Below are 24,760 nucleotides of genomic sequence, written 5' to 3'. Positions count from 1 at the left end.
TTTTAAGGGATGTATATATTTTTTCATCTATCATAACATATACTTAAAGTGCCTAAGATATTGAGTCCTACTTCTTTTGTATTGCATGTTATTTTCTGAACTTGGTGAGGTTCTTCGTGGTGAATCTATTCTGGGCAGCTAAATTTGCGCCATTTGGTAGGGATTCTGACACGTATTGTATTGCACGCCATTACATTGGCCACATTCTGGGAAAAGTCACACATTATAATGGCCAAGTTTGTGCGACTTTTTCCCAGACGTAAAACTCTCACTACATCCCGGCCATTGCCACACAGCAGTGGCAGAAATGAAAAGTGGTGCAAGATGGAATTGTCCTTGGCCTCCCCCATCCACCCTTATGTTGGATATTAAAAAGGACATGCACAGTTTAACAAACCAAGCACTTCAGCGACAGGGACTGCCACTTTTGTGGCTGAAGTGCTTGCTTTGTTTTGGCCCCCACAAAACAAGCTACAACTGGGCTCAAGGCAGCTATGCTAACTGCTTTACAGTGGCAAGATGTAATTGTCACTACCATCCTCATCCTCAGCAGTATGTACCTCATCCTCACACAATATCAATTCCCGCTGGAATCCACCATTACAGAAGTCTCTGTACTTTGATATAATTGCCACTAAAGGTCTTCTTCATGGAATTTGTAGTTCATTTTGATTAACATAATCTTTTCCACATTTTGAGGAAGTAGCCTCCTATGTCGATCACTGAAAAGGTTCCCGGCTGTGCTGAAAACTCTTCCTAAGAACACACTGGAGGGTGGGCAGCTTGAGTAAGGCAAAGCCAGTTTGTACAAGGGTCTCCAAATTGCCTTTTTTTCCTGCCAGTATTGGGACAGACTGTCTGACATGCCTATTTGTACTATATCATGAAAATAATCCTCCACCATTCTTTGGATGGTGACCGTATCAGACGGAGTTATGGTAGAGGTGTCACTACTTTTAGGCAGATCGCTTTTATGGGGTACAGAGCATACTGGGGTGAAGTGTGCAGAACAGTACAAACAGTACAAACATTATACAACAATATATATATATATTTTTTTTTAACTGGTAGCTCGGCTCACACTGTGTGGAGTCAGGCCACTTTTGCACACGTCCACTGGGTTAGAGAGTGTACTAGGGTGCAGGGAACCGAACAGTACAAACAAATTATAAAACATTTTAAAACTTTTTTTTAACTTTATATAATTTTTTTTAACCCATTGATTATGTGAACGCAATGGATGGGGCCTGCGTAGTCAGTGCAGTACCACTGATATGGACACCACACAGCCACTTAGATGGACACAGCACAGCCACTGAGATGGACACCGCACAGACACTTGTGGATGGACACCGCACAGCCACTTAAAGCAGGGCACAGCATACAGCAGCATTCCTGGACTAGAGTGAAATGGCGCCAAGTCCCGACTGCAGACCCCTTATTATCTACAACCCACAAGAATCCGGCTCTGGGAGGATGACGCTTTGCTTCGGTTTGGTATCTGAGCCTGGTGGGAAAAAATTAACAAAGGTTCGTAAATAGTCGGATCCCGGAAGTTTGGGTGCGTTCGGATTTCCTAATATCCAAACCGCTTATCTCTAGATATAAATAAGTCAGGTCAGGTTGGGTATAAAAATGTCAGGTTATGTGTAAATAGGTCATGGTAGATGAATTAAGGAAATTATGCATCGGTCATGTTGGGCGCAAGTAGGTCATTGTAGGTATAACCAAATCAGGCTTGGTTAAAACAGGTCAGCGTTTGGTATAACTAGGTCACATAAGTATAAGGTTTGGTATAAATAGATCAAGTTAGGTATAAACAGTAAGAAAATAGATTCACTATAGAAGTACTGACACAACTATACCCTTGGCTCTCGAGAGCAGGACCCTCCACCATCTTGGCAGTGGTTGGATCCCTCCTGCCCCCCCCCACACACACTCCCTGGTAACACACTACTGATAGTCGCTGTATGACGTGCTATGCAGCGACCAGCGATGGTGGACAGGTGTGACGTGTTACCCTGGATCTGCCCCTGCCCCTTGGTTCTTCCTCTGCACTACCCCTGTCTGCCCGTGCGGGCTTGCTACGCTGCAGGCTTGGTGGCGACCGCTATCCCCACTTTATGAGTATCGTGGACACCCACGAGTGGGAATTGTCCCTGTTGGTCGGCTTGCTGACCGTCGGGATAGTGAGGGGGCAGGATGTAGGGGGAGGTATTGTGACTGCGCCTAGTCACAACAAGGTTTATTAACATAAATCGTCATCTATTGTTCTCAGCTGCAATACAATACAGAGAACAATACAGCAGGGGATTAAGTTATTACAACAGTGGATTAAGACCACCTGCCCTATTAAAGGCCAAGATAAAGGTGAACCCATCTGTATATCAGGGACGTGCAGTCAGGGGAGGAGGGGTGCCACTGCACGTCCCTGATTATGATTAAATATAATACAATGATTAAAATAATACAATGAAGATACTTACAGTATGACACATATTCTGTGTCATAAGTTTCTGCTTCATATTATTTTAATCATTTTGTCATTTAAATTGGTGCCTCCCATTGTCAATGGGACAGGGGTCAAATGCCGCGGGGCCATGCCGCGGGCTGTAAAAGCCCACTGAAAATAAATGAAGAAGCGGCACCATTAGAAGTGCCGCTATGACACAGGGACCTGTTTTCACCCATGAAAGCACGCCCCTGTCAATGAGGAGGATGTGATTGGCCAGCGTATCTGTCAGTGGATCCGCTGCCATCACTGGGTGGGTGTGGGCATATGCGATAGCGGCGGTGTGGGCATAGTGGTGGCGGTGTGGGCTTTTGTTGAGACGGAGATGCGTGGAGGTGCGTGCATCAGTGGCAGGTCCGAGAGGATCCAGTCCCTGCCTGCCATTCAGCATTTTGAGTTTGGCTTTGGCGTCAACTTCAAAACTGGCGCCTCAGCTTCATTTTTTAAATTCAAGATGGTTGCCGCGAGCCAATCATGGCTTGCCGCGTCATCGCCCCGCCCCCTCTGGCTGACTTATAAGTCAGCTCGAGGGAGTGGCTGTCAGTCAGATGGCGGAGGAGGAGCAGAGAAGACCTCCTGAAGACAGAAGACGCCGTGGAAGTCCTGGATGGACGGCGGCCATGAAAAAGAGCTTAACACCCATTGCCCCCACTGGTGAAAATGCAGGAGGAAGATGCTGGAAGCCCTGGGAAGGCGGCGGCCATGAAAAAGAGCTGAAAGGCCGCCGCCCCCAGGTGAGGATCCTGTACAATAAAACTTTAAAAAAAAATGTGCTGTATATTTATTTTAATATTTTCTTTACAGGAGGACTACAGGTGCCAGCGGGCCCTTAATGTCCGGGCATGCAGGCACTTGTGGTTCTCCAAGTACCAGAATGCTGGGGCAGGCTTGCTGGGCCTGTCGGCTGCTTGTAAAGAATAATGTAATACACTGCACCCGCAGCTCATGTGCTTGTAATTAAGTGTCTATAACAGGGGCGTTTTAAGAGAGGAGGGGACCCGCGTGCAGCCCCCGTCACAAGCCGCCTCCTCTCCGGCAGCAGTAGGCGCCATGTTTCATTGAGGGCACCTTCAGTGCGCATGTGCAAATCACTCAAAAATGCCTGCGGCGGTCATTTTCTGAGTGATTAGTGCCCGCACAGCAGTCCCGTCGTCGTGGGACACCGGAGGGGTAAGTATAATATATGGGTGCAATGTGTGTGATGTGGACCCCCCCCCCCCCCGCACCTCGGTGACGGCCGTGCATGCAGCTCAATTTGTACTCATTGTCCAAAACTGCACGCTCCGGCCGACCGCGGTATGACGTCACTGTGCGATATCATTAGTGATATGGAAGAGTGAGTTCTGGGCTGTGCAGAGACTGCAGAAACTGCTGTTTGTGCAGCTCTCCTGCACATGTGATCGCACCCCTGCGCAGCGATTTCCCCTCCCCCTGTAGGCGGCGACTATCTGATCGCAGGGATTCAAAAAATTCACCCTAGCAATCAGGTCCGAATTAGGCCCACTGGCCAAAGGCTGGCCGGCTAAACTAAGCAACAGAGCAGCGGCACAAACACACGGCAGTTTAAAAGAATACAGCACATCTATGAAACATTGCGGCACGGCAGTGGCAGGCAGGGTGGAGCTTTAATAAACTATATGACCCCATAGAAAAAATGTTTTCATTAATTAAGAACCAGATCAGAGCCCCGAGGGCAGTACAGGTAAATATAGGTGGAGTATGTATTGGCAGACAGGTAAATGATTGATTGATTGATTGATTGATTGATTGATTGATTGATTGATTGATTGACTTATGGATGGCTTGACTGATGGATTATTTGATTAAGAAAATTAAATTTGAAGCCATAAAAAATACAATGTTACTTAATAGCCAAGGCTTCCTGATAAGGGGGAAAGAGAAAACTAAAAATTAATATTTGCACTAAATAGGAGTAGGCCGACCTGCTGACCATACAGGCCCCTCCCCAAGCCTTCCTGATTGGGTAACACATCCCTGTAGTACACTTATGAGGTGCACCAGAGAGTCTGAGTATGATGTATAATACCATTAATTTTTTCCTAAATCTAGTCCATAAGCAGAGAGTTTTTCTGCGTATCCATGATCTATAAGCTTGTAAGCATTTCTGTTGACGGTTGTGAATAATTTCTCTTGTGCATATTATGAAATACTATTAAATATGCTCATAATTCTGTTATTTATTTTTTTGTGAGGCACCACATTATTTCTGGTTAAAAATGTGTTGCAAATTAGTAATCTATTAGAGCAATAAGCAATAAAAATGTTTGTGCAAAAAGAGCCTTCAACAATACCTACTCAAAACCATGTGCACTGCAGGTGTGGCAGATGTAACATGTGCAGAGAGAGTTAGATTTGGCTGGGTTATATTGTTTCTGTGCAGGGTAAATACTGGCTGCTTCATTTTTACACTGCAAGTTAGATTTCAGTTTGAATACACCCCACCCAAATCTAACTCTCTCTGCACATGTTACATCTGCCCACCCTGCAGTGCACATTGGCCCTCATTCCGAGTTGTTCGCTCGCTAGCTGCTTTTAGCAGCATTGCACACGCTAAGCCGCCGCCTACTGGGAGTGAATCTTAGCTTCTTAAAATTGCGAACGAAAGATTCTCAATATTGCGATTACACACCTCTTAGCAGTTTCTGAGTAGCTCCAGACTTACTCGGCATCTGCGATCAGTTCAGTGCTTGTCGTTCCTGGTTTGACGTCACAAACACACCCAGTGTTCACACAGACACTCCCCCGTTTCTCCAGCCACTCCAGCTTTTTTTCCGGAAACGGTAGCGTTTTTTCGCACACACCCATAAAACGGCCTGTTTCCACCCAGAAACACCCACTTCCTGTCAATCACACTACGATCACCAGAACAATGAAAAAGCCGTGAGTAAAATACCTAACTGCATAGCAAATTTACTTGGCGCAGTCGCAGTGCGGACATTGCGCATGCGCATTAGCGACTAATCGCTCCGTTGCAAGAAAAAAATAACGAGCGATCAACTCGGAATGAGGGCCATGGTTTTGCCCAACTGCTATAAATTTGCTGCTGCAATCAACTCTGAATTAGGCCCTTAAACCTAGGATGTAGCATGGTTGCAAAAATGTAATGCTACAATGTCAAGATGTTGCAAACCTTTGTGTCCTGCTGAAGCAAATAAAGAACTTAATCTACAATTCCAATATACTTAGCGGAATGCTTCTTTTCATCTCATCCTTCAGTTTCTCTTGTTGCTTTTCCAGTAGTTTAATTAAGGGAATCACCTGACTCAGGCTGGCAGTGTCTGAACTCACTTAATTGGTTACTATTTCAAATGGTTTTCAGTAGCATGCATAAAACCGAAAGTATTCCCCTCTGAGCTGGACTAAGGTAACATGTCCCCCCTTCCCCATCTCATGCTCTAATATGCTTGAATGGCTTGTTGCTGTTCCTCCAGTCGCTGAAGCATATGGATCAGTGGCGTAACTAGAATTTTTTCTCCCCCAAGCCAAAAAATCCTTCGGCGCCCCCCCCCCTCATAACCGCCATAATTGGCTCTAGTAAAGGGACAAATATGCACGCGCCGTAGGCGCGCGCCGCCAAAAAGGGGGTGGCTTTGTTGAAATGGGCATGGCTTCGCGTAAAGGGGCGTGGCATTGCAGGAAAAGACTACCTTATACCCCAGTTTTGGCAACCTGCACGCCCAGACGTTAGCCACCACAGGAAAGAAAAATAATCCTGATTCATGCCCCTTACATTATTTGTCATTTTTCCTCCTTATGGTAATGCCCAGTATACATTATGTCACATACTGCAATGGCCCTTAGACATTATTCCACACACAATAATGCACATGACACAATATGCACACACCGTAATGCCCCTGACACATTATGCCACACACCGTAATGCCTGTGACACATTATGACAGGAATCGCAATGCCCGTTATACATTATGTTACACACTGCAATGCCCCAGATACATTATAGCACATACAATGTCTGTGACACAGTATGACACACACCACGATGATCCTGAGACATTATACCACATACCACAATGCCCGTGATATAGTATGCCACACACCGTAATGCCTGTGACACATTATGACACACACCGCAATGTCCGTGATACATTATGCCACACACCGTAATGCCCATTACACATTAAGTTCTACAGTAAGGCTTCTAATTACTTTTAAATTACCTGCTCGTTGCCAGGGGTTTCATGCTCTTGGTTCCATGCACGGTGCCAGGGGTTTTCATGCTCAGGGTGTCATGCTCGTTGCCAGGGGTTTCATGCACTGGGTGTCATGCTCGTTGCCAGGGGTTTCATGCACTGGGTGTCATGCTTGTTGCCAGGGGTTTCATGCACTGGGTGTCATGCTCATTGCTAGGGGGTAGTGCTTGTTGCTAGGGCCATGCTCCCAGTGCCACATATGCCCCCAGTGCCAGATATTCCCCCACAGTGCCAGGTACATGCCCCCAGTGCCACATATACCCCCCCTCCAGTGCCACATATGCCCCCTCAGTGCCTGCTCCCCCCAGTGCCAGATATTCCCCCACAGTGCCAGGTATATGCCCCCAGTGCCAGATATTCCCCCACAGTGCCAGGTACATGCCCCACAGTGCCACATATACCCCCCCCCCCCAGTGCCACATATGCCCCCTCAGTGCCTGCTCCCCCCAGTGCCAAATATTCCCCCACAGTGCCAGGTATATGCCCCCAGTGCCAGATATTCCCCCACAGTGCCAGGTATATGCCCCCAGTGCCAGATCTTCCCTCACAGTGCCAGGTATATGCCCCCAGTGCCAGATATTCCCCCACAGTGCCAGGTACATGCCCCTAGTGCCACATATACCCCCCCCCCCTCCAGTGCCACATATGCCCCCTCAGTGCCTGCTCCCCCCAGTGCCAGATATTCCCCCACAGTGCCAGGTATATGCCCCCAGTGCCAGATATTCCCCCACAGTGCCAGGTATATGCCCCCAGTGCCAGATCTTCCCCCACAGTGCCAGGTATATGCCCCCAGTGCCAGATCTTCGCCCACAGTGCCAGGTATATGCCCCCAGTGCCAGATATTCCCCCACAGTGCCAGGTATATGCCCCCAGTGCCAGATCTGCCCCCATAGTGCCAGGTATATGCCCCCAGTGCCAGATATTCCCCCACAGTGCCAGGTATATGCCCCAAGTGCCATATATTCCCCCACAGTGCCAGGTATATGCCCCCAGTGCCAGATATTCCCCCACAGTGCCAGGTATATGCCCCCAGTGCCAGATATTCCCCCACAGTGCCAGGTATATGCCCCAAGTGCCAGATATTCCCCCACAGTGCCAGGTACATGCCCCTAGTGCCAGATCTTCCCCCACAGTGCCAGGTATATGCCCCCAGTGCCAGGTATATGCCCCCAGTGCCAGATCTGCCCCCACAGTGCCAGGTACGTGCCCCCAGTGCCTGCTCCCCCCCTCGCTCCTATGTGTTGGAGGGACACGGAGCCAATCAGAGCTCACGAACGGCACTTCCTTAGACCGGCCGGGGGAGAGCCAGGGAGGGACACTGGAGAGGCGCGATATGCGCTCCGTGTCCCTCCAACACAGCAGGGAGGGAGAGGAGACCGCAGATTGACATGCAGACGCTTGTCCGCATGTCAATCTGTGCAAAGTCAGTGGCGCCCCCGCAGCCCCTCGCCCCCAAGCCACCGCGAGGACTGCGGGGGCAGTAGTTACGCCACTGATATGGATGGTGAAATGATACCTCTTGCTTCAATTGGTTGCATAGGAAATGTAACTTATTGCAGCTGCTTCAGTCTTCTACATGTGGTTGCTTAATGCTGAAAATGTCCAGACATTTTCCGGGCCACATCAGAATCAGAATTCAGAATCAGAATTAGCTTTATTGGCCAGGTGTACTCACGTACACTAGGAATTCTTTGTGGTACAATGCATCGCCAAGCAGCAACATGAAGGGGGACTACATAGCATAAGAAGGGGAAAAACATAGCATACATTACAAACATTACGCATATGAGTTGATACTGCACATTGCAACTGTACGATAGACTCAACATATTAGACATATTATACACGCAAGACTAAAAACAAAGGCTGCTTGGCAGAGCAGCACCAAGGCAGCCATCCGTGGCGCCAACTAGAACTCACACAATGCACATAATACAGAAGATTTAAGTATTACATCAAAAGATAAACCACACAGACAAAAAAAAAAAGCACACAGAAAGCATAATGCATGATTGGTGTAAGCATTTTGGGTAATAACCTCCAGGGGTTGTGTAATCCACCCTCACAAGGTACCAGGTGCGGCAGCCATCTTAGGCGCACGGCGTAAGATTACCCAGCGTGGAATAGTCCTTAAGTTCAGAGTAGAGTTCCAATAAAACCATCAGGTCCATGTATTTTTCATCCCATCCACAAGTGTACCAGATAGGGCAGCCATGTTGGGCGCACTACGAAGGTTACACAGTGGGAGATGAGCCATACAAGGGCCAAATGCATTTATGGGAAAACTGACACGCGTGTAGGAGTATGCTATACCCTGCATGGAAAGATCCAAAAGAAGCACACCCCGCCCACAGGGGAACCATCCGAGGCAGCCATGTGGGGCGCACTGCATAGGTTACTGCTGGCAGGGTGTGCAACCAATGGAGGTACACATCACAGGAATAGCATGCATCTGTAATTTTTTAGGAAACATTGAACTAGCAAGTTTATAGTGTGCACAAAACATTGTACGTGTTAAAATTTACCAAATCGTAATTCTTGTACATTGTTACTTGCATTATCGGAAATGACAAATCCTGAGTCTTAGCAGGGTAGACCATTTTGATATCACATCCCTTAGTTTTTCCAACAAATCATCACGGGTATGCCTCTCAGTGAAGCCAGTGATACAGAGAATGGGATCGGTATGAAATACCTCCAATCAAAATCCCGACGTTCAAAATCCCGACACCAATTGACCAAAGGTCAAAATCCCGACAAGGTCAAAATCCCAACATGGACAAAATACCGACAATTAAAATACCGACAAGGTCAAAATACCGACATGTAAAATGCCGACAGGTCAAAATACTGACATGCAGTTTTTTGTTGTTTTTTGTGTGTATGTCGACGTAAGTCAACATTGACACCATATAAAGTGTACCGCGTCGGCACACTATTATATTCCCCTCCAGGTCCACTGGGATAGTAAAGTATGAACAAGTTGGTTTCAATGAAAAAAATCATTGTGTTGTCACAGTCATGTAATCTTTGGCTTGACCACTATCGCTTGTCCACATATCTGTGGTTAAGTGCTTAGTGGGTTTGTTTTCTAGGTCAAGAATTAGTTCCAGGTGAGGAATTCTGGTAAAATGGAATTCAAGATGGAATTTGGTAGTGAGGATACATGCAGAGCCGGTTCTAAAGGACAAATGTTTCCTTTGTCGTCGTCCCTCCCCTCAAATTCAAAACAGGGACAGTGTGCGCCAAAGGCGTGCGTCCAAGTAATAGGGGAGTGGCTACATGGGGAGGGTCGTGGACACATAATAGTACCAATTCACATTACACCGCACTGTAGTGTCCATCAGTCACATTACATCACACAGTAGTACCCCTTATACATGCCAGGTAGAGACCCTTATACATATTACACTAGGTAGAGCCCCTTATACACATTATGCCATGTTACAGCCCCTTAGTCACATTGTACCAGGTATAGCCCGTTATACACACTGCACCATGTAGAGCCCCTTATACACATTGTGCCAGGTAGCAATTTATACACATTTCACCATGATGTGACCCGTTATACACATTGCACCAGGTAGCACCTTATACACATTGCACCAGGTACAGACTCTTATACACTTTGTGCCAGGTAGCCCCTTATACAAATTGCGCCAGGTAGTCCCTTATACACATTGCACCATGTAGACCCTCTTATATACATTGCACCAGGTAGCCCCTTATACACATTGCACCAGGTAAAGTCTCTTATACACATTGTGCCAGGAAACCTCTTGTACACAATGCGCCAGGTGGCCCCTTATACACATAGTGCCATGTATCCCCTTATACACATTGTACCAAGTAGCCCCTTATACACATTGCACCAGGTAGAGCCTCTCTCTCTATATATGTATGGGGCTGGGAGACCGGTGCTGGGGATTCCCGCGGTCAGCATACCGACCCTGGGATCCAAGCTGCAGAATTCCAGCGGGGACAAGTGCAATAAAGCCCCTTGTGGGCTTGCTGTGCTTGCCATGTAATGGGCTCGGTGGCCCGCTGCACTCGCCACAGGTTCTATTCCCACTCTATAGGTGTCGTGGACACCCACAAGTGGGAATAGTCCCTGTTAGTCGGCATGCTGACTATCGGGCATTTGATCACTCAAGACCCTAGCATCGGTATAGTGACCGCCGGGTCCTGAGCGATGGTCACATGACCGCATCCCATTTATATATATATATATTGTGGTGAGAGGGCTTGGGTCTGACCACAATTGCCCACATTCCTGTGGTATCAGCTCCCTCCAAGGGTATCCGGTCTCTAGGTCAACATGTTCTAGGGAAACAGGTCAAAAGATCGACATGAGTTTTTCACGATTTTTTCCCTTTTTTAAAAAAACTTTTTCATACTTTACATTCCACGTGCACTATGATTGGGAACGGTATCCTGTGCCAAGCGCAGCGGTAACATAGTGAGTCACCTTGCCCAAAGCATGGCGAGCGCAGCAAGTCATGCAAGGTGAGACGGTGTACTAATTAGAGTCCCCGGTCACTGTAAGGCGAAAACAACACCAAAAAAGATTCAAAAACTCATGTCAACCTGTCGACCTAGACCATGTTGACCTAGAGATCATGTCGACCTAGTTACTGTCGACCAATAGTGGTTGACCTAGACACTGTCGACCTAAGTGTGGTCGACCTTTAATACCACACTCCCCTCCAATGGAGATGAAAACAAGGCCTGCACGTTCTGCACCTGTAGTGGATGTTTATAATTCCAGGCTTTCTGAATTGCACAGCTGCAGCTGGAGAAACAGGTGTCCAGCTCACCCAGAGACAGCAGGAAGCCAGGTGCAGGAGAGGGGTTTAAAAATTCCATTTACCCACAGTGCATTGTACTGATGCCTATTAGGGGCCAGTGAGCAGGGATCAGTTTTCAGCATCAGGAACTATGGACATTGGCCGTGCCAGGAAAGCATGGCATGTGTAGCTGCAAGCCGCTGCAGCAGAATGACTTGTGAGCATGGAAAGTGCTAGGACCTTTTATATTTGTTGCTTTATTTTCTGTACGTACCTGTGTGACCAGGCCCAAGCCTGAATATACTCTGCACAGTGTTTGATGCCAGTAAAGACGCTGTGTTCTAAGCGGATAACCTGCCTGCGAGTCCTTATTTCACTACCTGTTACAATATATATATATCGAGAGAGAGAGAGAGAGTGTGTGTGTGTGTGTGTGTGTGTGTGTGTGTGTGTGTGTGTGTGTGTGTGTGTATGTGTGCCATCCTCCCCGCAGCCTGTGTCTACTCACCAACTCACCATCTGGCTGCGTCCACGGCAGTAACGGCAGTAGGTCCTACACGCTCCTGCCCACATGCTGTGTGGAAGTGAGTAGTTGGAGGGTGCACTGTTTGGCCAGCGGCTGGAGACAGAACTCATTAGTGGACAGGGGGGAATGTGCTGTGGGGTCAGAGGGGTGGGAGGCGGAAGTTAATAAAGGATGTGGTGGACTGTGGCCAGTGGCCAGGGGGGTGCCGCCAGCAGAGTAGAGGCGGTGCGGGCGCACTTAATTTGGATGGCAATGGCCTAAGTCCACAGTTCCCCAGGCGCCAGCCCTGTTAGCCCGCACCGAAAACCGGTACTGGATACATGACCTCAACTAATTGTCTAAAACCAAATGTATTGATGGTAGATATTGGACACAGATCCAATGCTATCATAGCCATCATGGCTTCAGTAATCTGCTGTGCAGCAGGATGGCCGCTGTCATAATTGGTTCCTCGCAAATGCTTGTTTCAGAGTTAATAGTTGTTTGAAACTACTATTCATCTTGGTCTCTTTCTGGGTTGAAGAGTCAGCCCCAGCAGCAGCAGCAGCCCAAGAGGAGAAGGATTCTTCTTGGGAATCCTGGGCAAGGGAGGAACTGGAGACAGCAGAACTACTTCTGAACATTAATGAGGTTAATGAGGGTGTTGGTGGTGGAGATTGCATGTGCTGGTCCAAACTGCTGGTAGCTGATCCTGGACTGCTTGTTATTATTTTACAGGGTTTTTTAGATTTTGATAAATAATTTGCATGAACTCGCTGCAAATGACGTAACAGGGACGAGGTGCCTAGATTGTTAATGTCCCTATCTCTACTAAATGTGGCCACACAAATGGTGCATATGCCTTGAAAAATAATGTCAGTATTTGGGTAAAATAATTCCACATAAAAGAGGTGGATTTTTTGGTCCTATGTCTCGGCATCACAATGTCCTTCTTCTTATCATCATTGGCAAGAACTGCTGCCACTGGTAGCTGACTTACTTTGTCACAAACAACGTCTGCCTCCTGAATTTGATCAACTTGTCCAACACATTCATTATCAATATCCACACCCGATACATAAATATGCTCTCATCCTGTTGCACTTCCACAGTAGCATCCTCAATTTCCATGCCTGAAAGTTCATTCCTCTCCCTGCACATTTTAGCTGATCGTTGCTTGTGCAGAGCTCAGCTGCAGCAGGGGGGACTGCACTTTGCATTGGGAGAGGGGGGTATATACCCATGGGAGTGGGGAGGTCACCCCCAGGGTGGCAGACGTAACCAGTGGAGCTGAAAATAAGAATTTAAATTATTGTAGTAGGGGTCTATTGCCAATGGGGGGGGGGGTAAGGAAAATATTTTATAATGGGGGGTTTAATATATATATATATTATAAATAAAATATTTTAATATTGGCTCCTGCTACTACCGCAAGCTTCTGATTGCGGTAGCCCATTGTAGCCTATGGGCTACACTTCAGGAGATGTAGTTCCGACAGGGTTCTCTGGGAACCCTCCCCCGGAAATAGTCCCTGTGCACAGCGGTCACTATGACTGCGCATGTGCAGTGGGCCCGGCTACTCTCCCGGTACATCGCAGGGAGTCCCCTTTCTGGGCCCCTGTCCCTGCCTGTGCCGGGGGATACATCCACACGATATAATCACATTATGCATGATTTTAGTGCCCAGAATTGCATTACATATGCGATCATTTGTAAATGGGCCTCTTATTGAAGGAGTGACCCCTCCACCACTTATTCCTCCCTTAGCAATGTATTTAGTTGATCCTATGAGCAGACTGTTCTGTGGTTGGGGTTTGGTGACTGTTGTGTGCGAGTGACACTGTGACCCCATGTTCTGTGGTTGGGGTTTGATGACTGTTGTGTGTGCGAGTGACACTGTGACCCCATGTCCTGTGGTTGGGGTTTAGTGACTGTTGTGTGCGAGTGACACTGTGACCCCATGTCCTGTGGTTGGGGTTTAGTGACTGTTGTGTGCGAGTGACACTGTGACCCCATGTCCTGTGGTTGGGGTTTGGTGACTGTTGTGTGCGAGTGACACTGTGACCCCATGTCCTGTGGTTGGGGTTTGATGACTGTTGTGTGTGCGAGTGACACTGTGACCCCATGTCCTGTGGTTGGGGTTTGGTGACTGTTGTGTGCGAGTGACACTGTGACCCCATGTCCTGTGGTTGGGGTTTGATGACTGTTGTGTGTGAGTGACACTGTGACCCCATGTCCTGTGGTTGGGGTTTGATGACTGTTGTGTGTGAGTGACACTGTGACCCCATGTCCTGTGGTTGGGGTTTGATGACTGTTGTGTGTGCGAGTGACACTGTGACCCCATGTCCTGTGGTTGGGGTTTGGTGACTGTTGTGTGTGAGTGACACTGTGACCCCATGTCCTGTGGTTGGGGTTTGGTGACTGTTGTGTGCGAGTGACACTGTGACCCCATGTCCTGTGGTTGGGGTTTGGTGACTGCTGTGTGCTAGTGACACTGTGACCGCATGTCCTGTGGTTGGGGTTTGGTGACTGCTGTGTGCTAGTGACACTGTGACCCCATGTCTTGTGGTTGGGGTTTGGTGACTGTTGTGTGCGAGTGACACTGTGACCCCATGTCCTGTGGTTGGGGTTTGATGACTGTTGTGTGTGCGAGTGACACTGTGACCCCATGTCCTGTGGTTGGGGTTTAGTGACTGTTGTGTGTGAGTGACACTGTGACCCCATGTCTTGTGGTTGGGGTTTGATGACTGTTGTGTGTGCGAGTGACACTGTGACCCCATGTCCTGTGGTTGGGGTTTGATGACTGTTGTGTGTGCGAGTGACACTGTGACCCCATGTCCTGTGGTTGGGGTTTGGTGACTGTTGTGTGTGAGTGACACTGTGACCCCATGTCCTGTGATTGGGGTTTGATGACTGTTGTGTGTGCGAGTGACACTGTGACCCCATGTCCTGTGGTTGGGGTTTAGTGACTGTTGTGTGTGAGTGACACTGTGACCCCATGTCTTGTGGTTGGGGTTTGGTGACTGTTGTGTGTGAGTGACACTGTGACCCCATGTCCTGTGGTTGGGGTTTAGTGACTGTTGTGTGTGAGTGACACTGTGACCCCATGTCTTGTGGTTGGGGTTTGATGACTGTTGTGTGTGCGAGTGACACTGTGACCCCATGTCCTGTGGTTGGGGTTTAGTGACTGTTGTGTGTGAGTGACACTGTGACCCCATGTCTTGTGGTTGGGGTTTGATGACTGTTGTGTGTGAGTGACACTGTGACCCCATGTCCTGTGATTGGGTTTGGTGACTGTTGTGTGTGAGTGACACTGTGACCCCATGTCCTGTGGTTGGGTTTGGTGACTGTTGTGTGTGAGTGACACTGTGACCCCATGTCTTGTGGTTGGGGTTTGATGACTGTTGTGTGTGCGAGTGACACTGTGACCCCATGTCCTGTGGTTGGGGTTTAGTGACTGTTGTGTGTGAGTGACACTGTGACCCCATGTCTTGTGGTTGGGGTTTGGTGACTGTTGTGTGCGAGTGACACTGTGACCCCATGTCCTGTGGTTGGGGTTTGGTGACTGTTGTGTGCGAGTGACACTGTGACCCCATGTCCTGTGGTTGGGGTTCGATGACTGTTGTGTGTGTGAGTGACACTGTGACCCCATTTCCTGTGGTTGGGGTTTGATGACTGTTGTGTGTGCGAGTGACACTGTGACCCCATGTCCTGTGGTTGGGGTTTAGTGACTGTTGTGTGTGAGTGACACTGTGACCCCATGTCCTGTGATTGGGATTTGGTGACTGTTGTGTGCGAGTGACACTGTGACCCCATGTCCTGTGGTTGGGGTTCGATGACTGTTGTGTGTGTGAGTGACACTGTGACCCCATTTCCTGTGGTTCGGTTTGGTGACTGTTGTGTGCGAGTGACACTGTGACCCCATGTCCTGTGGTTGGGTTTGGTGACTGTTGTGTGCGAGTGACACTGTGACCCCATGTCCTGTGGTTGGGGTTTGGTGACTGTTGTGTGCGAGTGACACTGTGACCCCATGTCCTGTGGTTGGGGTTTGATGACTGCTGTGTGCGAGTGACACTGTGACCCCATGTTCTGTGGTTGGGGTTTGGTGACTGTTGTGTGCGAGTGACACTGTGACCCCATGTCCTGTGGTTGGGATTTGGTGACTGCTGTGTGCGAGTAACACTGTGACCGCATGTCCTGTGGTTGGGATTTGGTGACTGCTGTGTGTGCGAGTGACACTGTGACCGCATGTTCTGTGGTTGGGATTTGGTGACTGCTGTGTGCTAGTGACACTGTGACCGCATGTTCTGTGGTTGGGGTTTGGTGACTGTTGTGTGCGAGTGACACTGTGACCCCATGTTCTGTGGTTGGGGTTTGGTGACTGCTGTGTGCTAGTGACACTGTGACCGCATGTCCTGTGGTTGGGGTTTGATGACTGCTGTGTGCGAGTGACACTGTGACCCCATGTTCTGTGGTTGGGGTTTGGTGACTGTTGTGTGCGAGTGACACTGTGACCCCATGTCCTGTGGTTGGGGTTTGGTGACTGTTGTGTGCGAGTGACACTGTGACCCCATGTCCTGTGGTTGGGATTTGGTGACTGCTGTGTGCGAGTGACACTGTGACCGCATGTCCTGTGGTTGGGATTTGGTGACTGTTGTGTGCGAGTGACACTGTGACCGCATGTCCTGTGGTTGGGATTTGGTGACTGCTGTGTGCGAGTGACACTGTGACCGCATGTTCTGTGGTTGGGATTTGGTGACTGTTGTGTGTGTGAGTGACACTGTGACCCCATGTCCTGTGGTTGGGTTTGGTGACTGTTGTGTGCGAGTGACACTGTGACCCCATGTCCTGTGGTTGGGTTTGGTGACTGTTGTGTGCGAGTGACACTGTGACCCCATGTCCTGTGGTTGGGTTTGGTGACTGTTGTGTGCGAGTGACACTGTGACCCCATGTCCTGTGGTTGGGTTTGGTGACTGCTGTGTGCGAGTGACACTGTGACCCCATGTTCTGTGGTTGGGGTTTGATGACTGTTGTGTGCGAGTGACACTGTGACCCCATGTCCTGTGGTTGGGATTTGGTGACTGTTGTGTGCGAGTGACACTGTGACCCCATGTCCTGTTGTTGGGGTTTGATGACTGCTGTGTGCGAGTGACACTGTGACCCCATGTCCTGTGGTTGGGGTTTGATGACTGCTGTGTGCGAGTGACACTGTGACCGCATGTCCTGTGGTTGGGGTTTGATGACTGTTGTGTGCGAGTGACACTGTGACCCCATGTCAGGTGTATTCATGATCACTCCTTCTGCAATCCTTTTAGAGTGTCCTACGCTGGGACTGGAGTCTCTGAGGGTGTCTGATCAGCAGCTGAGGGCTTCCAGCACTAAACGCTACGGTCTGGGCTCACACCGAGGACGTCTGAACATACAGGTGAGACAGACACACGGGCTAGCCATGGTTCTGCTCAGTGACGCTGAGCTATGCATTATGTTAGACATGTAACAGTCATCGTACAGACCTGTCCTCAGATACCGTCTGCATTACTGGGTTGTTGATTTTTTGCTGGAAATATACTGAAAATAGAACAAAATTATCCCACACTGAGAGGAAAATGTGACCTGGTTTAACTTCTCATTCTGGGAACTTTTTTGCAGTGGCTTCTCCTGTGCAGAATATCCCGTCTGAGTGTATTTGGCAGAGTAATGGATCTGAGCCGCTATAGCTGGCACCCGGTATAACGGGTCTGTACTCTCATGGGTTTGCTGGATAAACACTCACTATAACTGGTGCCACATAGTGTTTCTGTTACATAACACAGTGCTCCATGCTGAATGATACGTAAAAGCAAATAATTTTATCTCACGCTCACCTTATATCAGAAAAAATGAGAGTTAGCTGTCTGTAAATGTGACATCTCACAGCAGCACTGTATATGTCACCGTATAACATTCTGATTAGGGATATGCACCGGACTGTTTTTGCAGGATTTGGATTTGGCTCTGATTTGTCGTCCGGATTTGGATTTGCCAAACTGCCCTGACTGGTTGAGGATTTGGATTATTTTTCAAAAACGGACAAAAACAGCAAAAATACAGTACTATTTTTTAGTTCCTAGAGTATTATTAACCTCACTAACATCAATTTCCAGTCCTTTTCAGTGAATTTTGACCACCTCACAATATTGTTTTCACCAAAATATTGGCCAAAGGCTGCAGCGAGCTTGATGGTTAATAAGCGACAGAGCAGCGGCACAAAAACACGGCAGGTTATAGCACATTTAAGAAACATTGCAACAGTGTACTGGTGTAAAGTGCACAGAACAGTACAAACAATATATATATATATATATATTTTAACTTGCAGCTTGGTTCAAACTGTGTGGGATTACAGGGCTTTGAACAAAGGCCACTAGGGTAAAGCACACCAAACAGTACAAACAATAGAACTATATATACAGTATATATATTTTTGCTTCTGTTTTTGAACTTGCAGCTTGGTTCAAACTGCGTGGATCACAGGGCTTATAGATGCATGTGAACAATGGGGGTTATTCAGAGATGAATGCAGATCACTGCATATGCAGCCAGATCTGCGTTCATCTCTGCACATGCTGGGGGCTACCCAGCACAGGGCAAGGCCACCCAGTATGTGTGAGGTTGCCCCCGATGCGTCCGCAATTCAATTGCGGATGCATCGGATCTAAGGTTGACAACTGGTAGTGCAGCCTGGGTGACGTCACAAAAATGGTCCCGGCCTGTCCTGCACATGTGCAGTTTGCCGCCTATTGAGGTGGGCTCTGAATGACCACCAAAGTGCACTAAGAGAAAGCGCACCAAACAGTAAAATTTACAGCAGAGTATAGTGCAGAACACAGCAGCGTGCAGTCACACGGTATACACAGTCACTATACAGCACAGCCACTTGTGAGTCTGGACACAGCATAGCCAGTATAGCAGAGTATAGCGTAGAATACAGCAGCATACAGTGTGCCCCCTATACAAAGTCATTTTATACACCACAGCCACTTGTAGGTCTGGACACAGCACAGCCAATACAGCAGAGAACAGCGCAGCATACAGCTGCGTGCATTAGAGTATTCTCTAATTGTGACTGTCTCACATTGGTACGGTACAGGTCAGTGTCACATCTGTACAGTGACTGACTCACAATGGTACTGTACATGCCATTGTGTTAGACCAGCTCGGCCCTACCCCCTTCCCCCCTACACACACACCCGCAAGGGCAGATGAGTAGCTCCCTGCCAGCGCAGCTCATGCGCACTGGTAGACTGCCATTCGCCACGTCCCAGAAGCTGCATGTGACATCATGCAATCGCAGCTGCCCGCCCCCGCAACGTGAACACACCTGCGTTGTTTGAGCTGCGCCCCGCCAACTGCGTTCTAACACGTTACTGTATGTTATAATTATAACCGAGTTCCAGACTGATCCTTCCCACAGTTCGGAATTTGGGTTTTGGATTCGATTTGGATTGCAAAAACAACATGATTTTAGCTATTTTTTTATCAATTCAAAAAAATAATCCTGATATAAAACCAAAACCAGTGAGGTGGTTTATGCAAAACCAAAACCGTACAACGAATTAGAACCGAAACCAGCAAAAATGGCCTGGCACACATCTGTAGTTATAATGTGGTAGGTTATAATCTACAGTATTAAAGTGACAAACGCACAGTCACCAGCGAAGCTGGAATAACACTAACGACTTCTCGTATATTTCTGACTCGTTCAGTCCGGCATCTATGACGATGATTTTTACGACGGCGCCTGGTGTGCCGGCGAGAAGAACAAGAACCAGTGGTTTGAGGTGGACGCCAGAAGACTCACTCGCTTCACCGGGGTCATCACTCAGGGCAAGAACTCACTATGGACGTGAGTACTGACGCTGTAGCCGGACACAAAGGTTTATTGTGGAGATTACAAATATTTAGGATTTAGGACCTAATTTAGTAAGTGGCAGAATTTATTATCCTTGTGAACGCCTGCAGGGCAAGACTACCCAGAATGCAGACCACTGCCACCCCCTTGACCAAGCAGATATTGTGATCGCACCACACTTTCTGCTTGATCGCTAAAATTAAGGAAGCCTCCCGCCGGCGCAGAACAGCTGTGCCTGCCAATGGCACGCCGCTATCTGTTTGATCGCGGCAGCTGCATGTGATGTCATGCAGCCGCCCCGATCACGTCCCCTGTTCGCACCGACAACCACCCCCCCATTTCTTAGCCATGCCCCACAATGCTCCGGCTTGAAAATCTGACGCTGTAGAAGCCTGGGCACCCCCCATCGGGGTGTGGATAAACAGACCGACAGTCACAAGGACGCAGTCAAAATGTCAACATGTTAATGGTTGACACAAAAAAGGTCGACACACATTTTAAAAAAAAAATTGTGTAATTTTATGTGTTCAACCACGTGACCCCAATTAATGTACCGCGTCCTCTTGCGTGTCTCTCAGAGGGTGGGGCCAGCTTGAGAGGAGGATGGGGCAGAGCGGGGCGGGGGGTGAAGACTGAGGTGCCCCAGCACATGCCAGGACCAATAAACTAGTGAGTAATAAAATGAGACGGGTTGTTATGACGGGGAAGTCACAGGGAATATCGGGGAGAGGATTTTGTTGGGGTGAGGATTCAGCTTAGTACGTAACACCTGATGTTGGGGGACCTGCTCGTGTGCTGGACCCATCCTGCACATGTGCAGACCCAGTTCTGCGTGACGGCTCGCAGTCCCCCCTCAGTTGCAGCATCACTGACATGCTCTGGCGTTTGGGGGGCGGAGCAGGGCCAGCGACGGGGACCTTTCTACAAAATAGGGAGTGTCGCCCTCGTTTTGTAGGAGTGACGAGGCCAGGCTCTGCGTGCTTGGACACAGATTTCCTGGCTCCGGCACAGGAGTTCCGATGGCCAGTCTGAGTAAGCTGAGGTTTGCGCTGATGGCGGAGCATGCGGAGCGCAGATGCTGGGGGGAGGCGTGTTTTCCCTACACACTCCTCCTGCTTCATTAGCATATTAGGTGCACGGTTCTGCATAGCCGCTCCTTGCGACGGTGCAATACCGTACAGCCTGTATACGTGGATTGCAAGTCTTATTATAGTGGCGTTATGGCGGCATTATGTCAGTATTGTTACACTTACCTCCTCCGATCACCCACTCCATATGCCAGGGTACACTGCTGTCTGCTGTCTACTGACCAGCCCATCTTACCTTGCAGAGATGACTGGGTGACGTCGTACAAAGTCCAGGTCAGCAATGACACCCACGTATGGAGGACCAGCAAGAACGGGACAGAAGACGTGGTGAGGCCATTGTGTCCTACTTACACTGTATTCCAATGTCTTGTGGTGTAACCAGAGACACAGCAAGCACACACGCTGAGGCCTCGTCCCGGCACCTCGTCTTCTCACATCACCAAGTATCAGGAACTTAGGGCTCTGATAAGTAACTGGTGTAAGGAGGAAAGTGTGTAATCTGCAGTGATAGAAGACCAGGGAGACTGGAGAGTGAGATGGTGCCAAGGGTTCTGTGTGTATGCAGGGACAGGGGCTCCACACTAGCAGACACTTCTGTATCAGGAACCCCAGCACGATCCTGCACATGGGGAGAACATACAAACTCCCCACACATGAACTCATGAACCTAGTGTTGTGGGGCAGCAATGCTAACCGAAGCTAAACATAAGATAACATGGATTTAGTATGATTTACCGGCGGTCGGGATGCATTGCAGGCTCAGTGGCTTGAAGGTTCTATTTTCACTCCAAGAGTGGGAATAGTCCTGTAGCGTCGGTCTCTCTTTTGTTCCTGTTATACCCTGCACTGTACCGTTATAGATGTGTCCTCATACATTATTGCTTTAATCACACCAAGCAGTCCCAATCAGAGCAACCAGGTGCTGTGAGCCTTTTTTCTGCTGATAATGGTCATGCCACTCATCACAATGCACATCCATGTTTATTAACGCTGCATGTACGAAGATTTCTGCAAAGGACAGATCTCCCGATGAGAGACAAACTTTGCAGTGTGGGGATTTCCCAGTTTAGGACTCTGGAATCCATCTGAGTCAGCCCACAGTGTCTCTCCATCCTCAGCCCAGTGTCTCCCCAGCCTCAGCCTACAGTATCTCTCCATCCTCAGCCCACAGTGTCTCCCCATCCTCAGCCCACAGTGTCTCCCCATCCTCAGCCCACAGTGTCTCTCCATCCTCAGCCCAGTGTCTCCCCAGCCTCAGCCTACAGTATCTCTCCATCCTCAGCCCACAGTGTCTCCCCATCCTCAGCCCACAGTGTCTCCCCATCCTCAGCCCACAGTGTCTCTCCATCCTCAGCCCAGTGTCTCCCCAGCCTCAGCCTACAGTATCTCTCCATCCTCAGTCCACAGTGTCTCTCCATCCTCAGCCCACAGTGTCTCTCCATCCTCAGCCCACAGTATCTCTCCATCCTCAGCCCACAGTGTCTCCCCATCCTCAGCCCACAGTGTCTCTCCATCCTCAGCCCACAGTGTCTCTCCATCCTCAGTCCACAGTGTCTCTCCATCCTCAGCATACAGTGTCTCTCCATCCTCAGCCCACAGTGTCTCTCCATCCTCAGCCCACAGTGTCTCTCCATCCTCAGCCCACAGTATCTCTCCATCCTCAGCCCACAGTGTCTCCCCATCCTCAGCCCACAGTGTCTCTCCATCCTCAGCCCACAGTGTCTCTCCATCCTCAGTCCACAGTGTCTCTCCATCCTCAGCCCACAGTGTCTCTCCATCCTCAGCCCACAGTATCTCTCCATCCTCAGCCCACAGTGTCTCCCCATCCTCAGCCCACAGTGTCTCTCCATCCTCAGCCCACAGTGTCTCTCCATCCTCAGCCCACAGTGTCTCTCCATCCTCAGCCCACAGTGTCTCTCCATCCTCAGCCCACAGTGTCTCTCCATCCTCAGTCCACAGTGTCTCTCCATCCTCAGCCCACAGTGTCTCTCCATCCTCAGCCCACAGTGTCTCTCCATCCTCAGCCCACAGTGTCTCTCCATCCTCAGCCCACAGTGTCTCCCCATCCTCAGCCCACAGTGTCTCTCCATCCTCAGCCCACAGTGTCTCTCCATCCTCAGCCTACAGTATCTCTCCAGCCTCAGCCCACAGTGTCTCCCCATCCTCAGCCCACAGTGTCTCCCCATCCTCAGCCCACAGTGTCTCCCCAGCCTCAGCCTACAGTATCTCTCCAGCCTCAGCCCACAGTGTCTCCCCATCCTCAGCCCACAGTGTCTCCCCATCCTCAGCCCACAGTATCTCTCCATCCTCAGCCCACAGTATCTCTCCATCCTGAGCCCACAGTGTCTCCCCATCCTCAGCCCACAGTGTCTCTCCATCCTCAGCCCACAGTGTCTCTCCATCCTCAGCCTACAGTATCTCTCCAGCCTCAGCTCACAGTGTCTCCCCATCCTCAGCCCACAGTGTCTCCGCATCCTCAGCCCACAGTGTTTCCCCATCCTCAGCCCACAGTGTCTCCGCATCCTCAGCCCACAGTGTCTCTCCATCCTCAGCCCAGTGTCTCCCCAGCCTCAGCCTACAGTATCTCTCCATCCTCAGCCCACAGTGTCTCCCCATCCTCAGCCCACAGTGTCTCTCCATCCTCAGCCCACAGTGTCTCTCCATCCCCAGCCCACAGTATCTCTCCACCCTCAGCCCACAGTATCTCTCCATCCTCAGCCCACAGTGTCTCCCCATCCTCAGCCCACAGTGTCTCTCCATCCTCAGCCCACAGTGTCTCTCCATCCTCAGCCCACAGTGTCTCTCCATCCTCAGCCCAGTGTCTCCCCAGCCTCAGCCTACAGTATCTCTCCAGCCTCAGCCCACGGTGTCTCCCCATCCTCGGCCCACAGTGTCTCCGCATCCTCAGCCCACAGTGTCTCCCCAGCCTCAGCCTACAGTATCTCTCCAGCCTCAGCCCACAGTATCTCTCCATCCTCAGCCCACAGTATCTCTCCATCCTCAGCCCAGTGTCTCGCCAGCCTCAGCCCACAGTGTCTCTCCATCCTCAGCCCACAGTATCTCTCCATCCTCAGCCCACAGTGTCTCCCCATCCTCAGCCCACAGTGTCTCTCCATCCTCAGCCCACAGTGTCTCTCCATCCTCAGCCCACAGTGTCTCTCCATCCTCAGCCCACAGTGTCTCTCCATCCTCAGCCCACAGTGTCTCTCCATCCTCAGTCCACAGTGTCTCTCCATCCTCAGCCCACAGTGTCTCTCCATCCTCAGCCCACAGTGTCTCTCCATCCTCAGCCCACAGTGTCTCCCCATCCTCAGACCACAGTGTCTCTCCATCCTCAGCCCACAGTGTCTCTCCATCCTCAGCCTACAGTATCTCTCCAGCCTCAGCCCACAGTGTCTCCCCATCCTCAGCCCACAGTGTCTCCCCATCCTCAGCCCACAGTGTCTCCCCAGCCTCAGCCTACAGTATCTCTCCAGCCTCAGCCCACAGTGTCTCCCCATCCTCAGCCCACAGTGTCTCCCCATCCTCAGCCCACAGTATCTCTCCATCCTCAGCCCACAGTATCTCTCCATCCTCAGCCCACAGTGTCTCCCCATCCTCAGCCCACAGTGTCTCTCCATCCTCAGCCCACAGTGTCTCTCCATCCTCAGCCTACAGTATCTCTCCAGCCTCAGCTCACAGTGTCTCCCCATCCTCAGCCCACAGTGTCTCCCCATCCTCAGCCCACAGTATCTCTCCATCC

The 24,760-nt window shown here is 49.6% G+C and overlaps 1 protein-coding gene across 1 annotated transcript in view; it reads left to right on the top strand.

Moving 5' to 3' along the window:
* LOC134931659 (probable carboxypeptidase X1) overlaps positions 1-24,760 on the top strand; it is a 248,101-nt gene that overhangs the window by 144,653 nt on the left and 78,688 nt on the right. The window contains exons 3-5 of the mRNA XM_063925433.1: positions 17,355-17,464; positions 19,785-19,924; positions 21,261-21,345. Of these exons, the coding sequence (XP_063781503.1) occupies positions 17,355-17,464; positions 19,785-19,924; positions 21,261-21,345 (335 nt within the window). The remainder of the gene's footprint in view (positions 1-17,354; positions 17,465-19,784; positions 19,925-21,260; positions 21,346-24,760) is intronic.

Source organism: Pseudophryne corroboree, chromosome 1 (genome assembly GCF_028390025.1).
Source record: "Pseudophryne corroboree isolate aPseCor3 chromosome 1, aPseCor3.hap2, whole genome shotgun sequence".
In the NCBI taxonomy this organism is placed as follows: Eukaryota; Metazoa; Chordata; class Amphibia; order Anura; family Myobatrachidae; genus Pseudophryne; species Pseudophryne corroboree.
This window is presented reverse-complemented; position numbering and strand designations above follow the sequence as displayed.